The sequence below is a fragment of the Alligator sinensis genome, unplaced genomic scaffold (genome assembly GCF_000455745.1).
Source record: "Alligator sinensis unplaced genomic scaffold, ASM45574v1 scaffold896_1, whole genome shotgun sequence".
NCBI lineage: Eukaryota > Metazoa > Chordata > Crocodylia > Alligatoridae > Alligator > Alligator sinensis.
In genome coordinates this window covers 389,179-397,300 of record NW_005842940.1, presented here as the reverse complement: position 1 = coordinate 397,300, position 8,122 = coordinate 389,179, and the positions used below count along the sequence as shown (strand labels likewise).

The window sequence follows — 8,122 nt, the reverse complement described above, 5'->3', positions numbered from 1 at the left end:
GAATGCCGTGATTAAGTCATGACATATGGAGAACTAAGTCTGAAGATAATTGGGTTTCTCTTACATGAGGAGAAAGAAATTTAGCCACTAGGGGTTTGAAAGTTTTCTGCACTACAGTTAACACCCTGAAAAGCTGGAATTAAAGTTGGAGAATTAGAGTGGCCAGTACTCCCATATCTTCAACTCCTATCTGTTGTTAAATTAAAGTATCCATGACCTGACTTGCTGAAAAAATGGCTTACCAGAACTATGATGACATAAACAAGCACATTGCAGCTCTGGTCAGCAGTTCGCATGTATATACAGTGGTTTTCAGAAAGATCATATTTCCCAGCAAATACCACCACTAGCATTGCTATTCTAAATTAAGGGAATACTGCTGCATTTCAGAGACAATAGTCTAATAACTACTGGTAACAATTATTTTTTTTCGGGATAACAGCTTATATGTATGTGTGATACCATGTCAGGGGTGGTTGGTGCCTTCTGAGTCTGGGGGAGTGGCACAATTTGTTGGCGGGCACAGGAGAGGTCCAAAAGCCTCATCTCTACTCCTACACTTGTGTGCCATGGCTTAGTGCGCCCTTCCCCCCAACACACACTGCCAGCCTGCGCAGCAAAAAAACTGCCCAGTCCTGAATCGGGGGCCAATCTCGGGCGGGGGAGGGATGTGCCCCCCGCCATATCCCCCCTAGCAGTCACCTTTGCCACATTTTAAGTATTATCTATGTGATTAATGGCATTTGTTGTGCACCTTTTCCCACTCATCTTCTCAGTCAGAAACCTTTGAGCAGCTTCAAGGAGCCAGCATTTTTACTTCAATCTGCCACATAGATGTTTCCTTTTTTCCCCCCCACAGAGGTGGACTTTCCAATCCAACAAAAACTAAATTACACTGGCCTCCGGCCATGTTAGCAGTTCTGGAGGGCTGGACTAGTGACAAGTTTAAGATTGGATATCTAACCAGCTTTCTGGGTTAGAAATCATTGAAAAGGGGAGATTCTCAGTGGGATCAACACTTTGTTTTAGCCAGGAAAGGTCCTGAGATAGTGAATTGGACATTAGACTTATGATATCTTTATATATAGAATATTATTTTATATTCCTTACATATGAATCAATAGCATTTTGATCCTGGCCAAGAGATACTGTTTCCACAATGAGTTCTTCTAAAAAACAGGAGAAGGATTGGAGACAGAAGAAGATACTGAAAATGTCCATTTGGCCACTTGTGTGGACAGTTGTGATGGGACATCTGTCTTTTGAGAGAAAGGGAGATCCTGAGAGAGATTCCAGACAATGGGAGGGTGATCAGAGTGGGAAGGAAGGAACAGTATTTTTTGTGTTTCTTAAATGGTTTGTCCATTGTTACCAGCTTCATTGCAAATAAATAAATGTTACAGGATGACAAAGGAAGAACTTACCTTGTTTTCATGAGAAGCAAGTTTTATATGTGTGTGGCTGCTGTGAAACACTATTTTAAATACATCCTTTAATGTGTAGGTTCCCAGGTATTCCAGTGCACGTGAATAGCCTGAGATATTCTAGTTCATATATGTCAGAGGCAGAGAGATTAATGTGAAGTGTAAGATCCATGACCACATTAAGCTGCTTAGGTTTGTCTCAAATTACATTTTCAAAGGAGGAACAGGATGCCTACAGAAGACCCATTTCTTGCAAGACCTGTATGCAAATTGGAGTGTGTCCGAATGATAATAATGCTTTGTGCTTTCATACCGCTTCCCATCAGGGAGTCTCCAAAGCACTTTGCAAACATTAAAAGATGCATTGAGTTTTCTCCATCTCCATTTTACAAGAATGGAAACTAGGTCGTAAGGGGGTTAGGGTCTATGTTTTCAAAAATGTAATAACTTTCACTGTTTCAATTTTGGGTTTTCTAACCTTAAGCAGCAGTACCTGAATTTCAGATGCTGAAACTGATGGTGGGCTCTACAAGTGGTCAGCAGTTCTGGAAATCAGACCTTACACTGCTAAAGCACCCGTCATCAGAGGACAGTATGGAAAATATGCATTTACTCAATTTATGCAAGACCCCACAGCAAATCAGTCACAGGAATGGGAACTAGGGGAGCTGTAACCTTGAATTCCGGAGTTGCAGTCCTGGAATCTAACACCAAAAATGCTCCAAGTAACCTGGGAATTTGCCCCGACATAGTTGCCTTGCCAAATACCTGTTGATATATACTGAATGGGTATTTGTAGACACAGTAGAGTGCTCAGTGTTATTGTGGACCAAGTCTAAGTGGCACCTTTGATGTTTGGATATGCTCCTTTTAAAAAGGCAAAAATTCAGCATTTTTCCTGCATCAGTGCATACAGGAAAGTGGAGTGAAAGATCCTACTTGTGATTCAAGGAACACACTTTGTGCTCTATGAGCATCAGACATGAAAAATAGTCACCTTGCACATCTCCTTTGCTATTAGGTGCTATTGAATACAACTGAATACTTTCACTGATAGCTTGTATTTTAGTCCATGTTTAACATGACAAAAAAGAACAGACCTTGTCCCAGTGCAAGTGCTGAAAACAGATCTGAAAGTCATTTGTAAACCTGTCAGCTTTGAATAAGGTAGAGTACGTATGTGACATGGGACTGATTTGCATGTTTGTAACTTTCAGAAGTTCTGCCAAGGTGTGACAGATCTACAATACTTCAACGTCTCTTACTGCCCTCAACTGACAAATGAAACTGCTAAAGCTCTGGCATTGTACTGCCACAACCTTACGTCCCTCAACTTAGCTGGCTGTCCCAAGGTATGTACAAGAGCTGGGAAAGAGAGTGCCAGGAATGCTGTTACATAAATTAACATAGCGTATCATTCTGAAGTTTCACCTGCTAATGTCTCTATTTTGCAATAGTGTTACAGTTCATATTTCTCAATTAATAATTTTTTACTTGTTTTTTGTAACCATCACCCAGATCAATAACTGTCACTGAGTTTCTGGAAGTTAATCAGGTCAAAACTTTTCAAAAGTGCTAAAATGACTGAAGCAGCTGAACCTCGTAAGGTGTAAGCTCCCATTGCCCAGATTCTTAAAAGTGTTTAGTTGTTGCCAAACTCTGAGTTGCAGCGTCTGACCCCTGGGTGGCCAAGCCCAGTGTCCAGGCTCCTCAGAAAATGCAGGTGAAAAGTTAGGTACCTAAGGAATGGATGTTCAGAAGCTGGCAAGATAGACCTGGGGCAACCTAAGCCAGCTAAAAGTAAAGTACCAAGGAGCAAAGCAGGGGAAGGAGAGGGTCCTGCAGAGCCTAAAGAGTTGAGCTGGTGCACCTGACTGATGGGCTTCTCTTTTCTTAGGATCCTTAGCTGTGAACCCTCCCTCGGAGCTAGGTAAACAGCTGAATTGGCTGACATCTTGTACCTCTTGCTCTGTTCTGCTGCCCTTCAACATATTGGTGGCTTGCTTCTGGGCCTCCAGATATGGAGGTAGCTGGTACCAGATATTCTGCAAGTATGACTACAGGACCAAGCTCTGAGCATATCCACCTAGTCTGAAAATCTGTCCATGGGGCATATGGGGCTTCAGCTTAATTTAGGGTTGCCAGCAGCTTGTTTGTTGTGGGGTGGCATCAGCTTTGTAAATACCAACCAGTGGGCACTTAATTCTGTGCCTGAGGAAGTTGGGGCCTGTAGGATTGGGTGACAGGAAAGCAGCAGTTTTGTGGTACCTAAATGATTACATATTAGGTGTCTAAAAAGGGAGATGGGTGCCCAGGCACTTTTAAGAAGATGGAGCCCAGATTCCAGAAGAGATTTATATCTACAAATTGCTTTTTATTCTGGATGTACGTGCCTTTCCTCAGAAGTGTGATTCATCCAAATCCCACCTACACGTTTATGCACATGAGAAGTCCTAGGCATTTCAGTGCAGATCTATGAATTCTAGCACTTAGGAGAACAGACTTAGTTGCTGGAAAACACATACTACACGTGCTCATCATATTGCCATTTTGAATAAGACAGTTGTGTTGGCATCTGAATCTGGCCTAAGGTTGTTTGCCAGTTATCCCTGCCTCTACTCAGAGTATGCCTAATGGAAGAGGAAGAGGTGCCAACTTTTCTCAGTTGGTTATAGGACTGGCCCAGGAAGTGACAGAATTGGGTTCAACACGACTCAGCTAAGCTGGTCTGAATCCATATCTCCCACTTCCCATGGAAATGCCACCAAGCTAATGGGCTGAGCTAAGCCGAGAGTGACTTTGTCATTCCATTGAAGCTGGTCCACTCAGCAGACAAGAGTGCAAGATTTGCTGGGTCAGAAGGACAGCAAGGAACAGAAAGCCTGATTCTACACCCTAGGGAGAAGTATACTCCCCCAGGAAGGAAAGAGCAAGGAAGCCATGGGTTCAGGACTTGCTCCCACTATAACTCCAGTAATTATTAATTAATCAATCAATAATTAATACCTTATATTATACTTTCCTGTATCTGTTATACACTGCTCCTTTTAAGAGAGCCTGTTACTACTGGGTATGAATACTATTAATAGGAATACTTAAGTAATTTTCATAAATTCCATTACCTTCTTATGCAGTACATTTGCTCCTATGTTTATACAATTATATCTGCTTGCTTTTAAAGCAAAACAAGTATTTACTGAATTTTTGCAATAGCAATTCCAATGTAAATTAAAAAGGGAATGATACTAAAAAGTTTCATAATGACATAATTTTGCTTCTGCTGAAGTCAGTGCTTGACTTAAGCAGGGGAAGATAAAGGCTAGTACGGAGGAATATTGAAAAACAAAAGAGCTCATCCTAGACTATCAGCAATTAAATGCAGCAGCCCCAATTGCAACTCCTCTATCCCACTTTTCTCAGCTGCTTTTAGCTGTTCGATTAACCTTTCAATAATAACATTATAAATGGCAGTCTATAGGCAGAAAGATCAGCTCGCACTAGATGAACAGATCTTGTTTCCAATCATACCTCTTCCACTTCTCTCTTTACCTTGTGTTCATGACACAAGAACATATGGACAAGTATTTACTGAATTTTTGCAATAGCAATTCCAATGTAAATTAAAAAGGGAATGATACTAAAAAGTTTCATAATGACATAATTTTGCTTCTGCTGAAGTCAGTGCTTGACTTAAGCAGGGGAAGATAAAGGCTAGTACGGAGGAATATTGAAAAACAAAAGAGCTCATCCTAGACTATCAGCAATTAAATGCAGCAGCCCCAATTGCAACTCCTCTATCCCACTTTTCTCAGCTGCTTTTAGCTGTTCGATTAACCTTTCAATAATAACATTATAAATGGCAGTCTATAGGCAGAAAGATCAGCTCGCACTAGATGAACAGATCTTGTTTCCAATCATACCTCTTCCACTTCTCTCTTTACCTTGTGTTCATGACACAAGAACATATGGATATAAGCTAGCCACAAAAAAAAAAAAAAAAAAAAAAAAAGACTGGAAATTAGAAGATTTCAAACTATCAGAGCAGTGATATTCTGGAATAGTCTTTGGAGAGAAGAAGGAACAAAAGCCTGCCCAGTTATTTCTTCCCTTTAAAAAGATTACCCAGCAAATCTGGTCTCTTCACAGTTGAAAGGCCTGGACAAAATGAACAAATTACAGCAAGTTAAAAGGGGCCAAGATGTGCACCAGTTGTTCTGCAGTCACTGTCATTGTGTGTGCTATTACCCTGCAGTAAGTGAAAAGTAAGCCACAGTAACTTAGCCTTGTTTCACTCATGTCAAGCTCCCACAATTTAGCTTCTACTTACTACAGGCTGAGAGTGGGCACATGAGGAATTACTCTGTGTCAGCTGCCCCATGTTAAATCCTCACCTCCTTTAGCTTGCCATAACTTGGTTGTTTATACCTTTGGTCACAATCATCAAGACTGTTACAGAAAAATCCATGCTGGATCTTAATAAGCCCTCAATTGGGTCCAAGCCAGTTGGAAATTCCATAGAGTACTGTTGGATGGATACACCTGAGGCTATTACCACTAATGGGTCTCTCAAATTCTTTGGCAATTGCCAACATGGATACAGAGCTGCCAAGTAAGGAAATTTTCCACTCCGAGATGGTTTAAAAATGGACAAGAAGAGCAAGATCTAATCTGTTCCAAGATATGTTTGGCAGAATCTTGTCCTGCAACCTCAGTCATGTGAAAAAACCTGAACAAACACAAACGGGATAACTTGGGAAATGCAATTTAGGAAATTCACTTTCCAATTAGTGTACTGGGGAAACCTGGACATTTCCATGAAGTTTGAAAAAATGATCAGTGTAATCATACTGACTGAACCTTGTTCTTTTCCTTTGAAAAAAATGGTTATCTTTAGTTCAGCACAGTTGGGTTCCCTGACATTATATTTCCCTGGCAAATATGTGAACATATATTTTTAAACAGATTATGAAAATCTTCCTCCTAACATTGCTCATTCCATCTAAAAATTCAATAATGGTGCTTGCTTATAAGCACAGCTGAGTCTCCTGTGTAATTTGTAAGGCTGTAAAGCTTCATTCAGGGAATACTCATTGAATTGTTTTATGGAAAGAATTTAATTGTTGTTGGCAACAAACCACACGAGGGAGAAAATGCACTGAGAGCTGAAAATAAATCCCTGGATAAATGAATAAGCCAGCTAAATAATACACTTCAAAAGATGCAAGCCAGTGGAAAGATGACCTGTGCACAGAGTAGGGTTAGTGTTTGTGATCAAACATATTTCCTGGAATTGGGTCTGATCCTCTGTAATTGAGTCCAGCAGGCAAAGTTCTGCTTACTGCCCTCAGAGTGGGAGGAAGTATTTTGTGAACCAAGTGCAGGGCTTGATTGTGGGCCTCTTCCAAAACCCATGAGTAAAACTGGCATCTCCCTGGGTGGAGGACTGGGAGGGTAGAGGTGAAGGATAGTGGACTTGCTGTCCAGCTCTATAAGCCCCTCTGGAGACCAGAAGGAAACAGGATCATGGCCCCATCTCCTCTTTTGGTCCCTTTTAAGCTTCCATGATCCTAGGAACTGTGAAAGAGCTGCTTGAGAGAAGCCTACTTCTTGTTTCCCTCCATGCCATCCTCCATGCCATTAATTGAATGCTAGGGCTGTGCAAAATGACTGTGTTTCAATTCGGTTTTGGATTCGGCTGTTTTGGATGCCAGTGATTTGTTTCAATGTTTCAGATCACTCCTGTTTTGTTTCATCTGAATCTCCTCCGAATCTGTTTTGAACGGGCTTTAAGTTTTGCATAGCCCTACCACCCAGCCAAGCAGGGCCTGGTGTTGGGGGCTGCAGGGCCCCAGCGGGGAGCAGGATGGGGTCGTGGGTGGCTCGTCCAGGGGAAGGCCGCTGCCCTCTGTGTAGGTGAGGAGACTCCCACTCAGATCTCTGATCCCTGTTATGCCGGGTCGCGGGGCAGGGAAGCAGCACAGAGCAGCGAGCAAGCCTGCTGGTCTCTGCTGCGCGACCTGGCTCCACAGGGAGCAGAGATCTGCGCTGGGGTCTCCTCACCACCGCTGCCCGCCCTTCACAGCCCCACATCACCAGGGCAGTGTGGGGCAGGCAGCGGCGGCGAGGAGACCCCAGGCATGGATCTCTGCTCCCTGTGGAGCCGAGTCGCGTGGCAGGGCAGCAGCGTAAAGCTGTTTCCCTGCAAGCCTGGATCTGTAACTGAAATTTTCCAAAATGTTTCGGATGCCTTGTTTTGTTCCGGAGATGTTTTGGAGCATTCCATTTCAATTCAGATTCAGTGTTTCGGGTGCCAAAACAGCCCAAAACACCTGTGAAACAAAACAGCTGCCAAAATTTTGCACAGCGCTATTGAACGCCCAATAAAGGTTTGGTTTTTTTTACGTTTGTTAAGTCTCCCATAGACTTTGGGCCCTTTAGACATTCAGATTGAAGTCGGTGAGACTACTCACATGCTTAAATTTGCACATACACTTAGCTCACAGAATCTGGGCATTATATAGTGCCCGAAGAAAATGCCAGTGTGAGATCAGTATCCGCTTAGCCACTGGAATTGTGAAGCGAAGCGAAGTTCCATCTTGGACAAAGGGCACGGTGTACCGTCAACAAAATCAGTCATAGGAGAATATGTGCACATTTGTGATAAAGACCTGAAATGTGAAAGTGGGTGATGTTAAATC

The 8,122-nt window shown here is 42.4% G+C and overlaps 2 protein-coding genes across 2 annotated transcripts in view; one reads left to right on the top strand and one right to left on the bottom strand.

Moving 5' to 3' along the window:
• The window catches only part of FAM185A (family with sequence similarity 185 member A), a 184,088-nt gene that overhangs the window by 92,986 nt on the left and 82,980 nt on the right, over positions 1-8,122 (bottom strand). The window lies entirely within an intron of this gene.
• The window catches only part of FBXL13 (F-box and leucine rich repeat protein 13), a gene marked incomplete at its 5' end in the record, with an annotated part of 176,071 nt that overhangs the window by 158,788 nt on the left and 9,161 nt on the right, over positions 1-8,122 (top strand). The window contains one exon of the mRNA XM_006036277.3: positions 2,642-2,776. Within this exon, the coding sequence (XP_006036339.3) occupies positions 2,642-2,776 (135 nt within the window). The remainder of the gene's footprint in view (positions 1-2,641; positions 2,777-8,122) is intronic.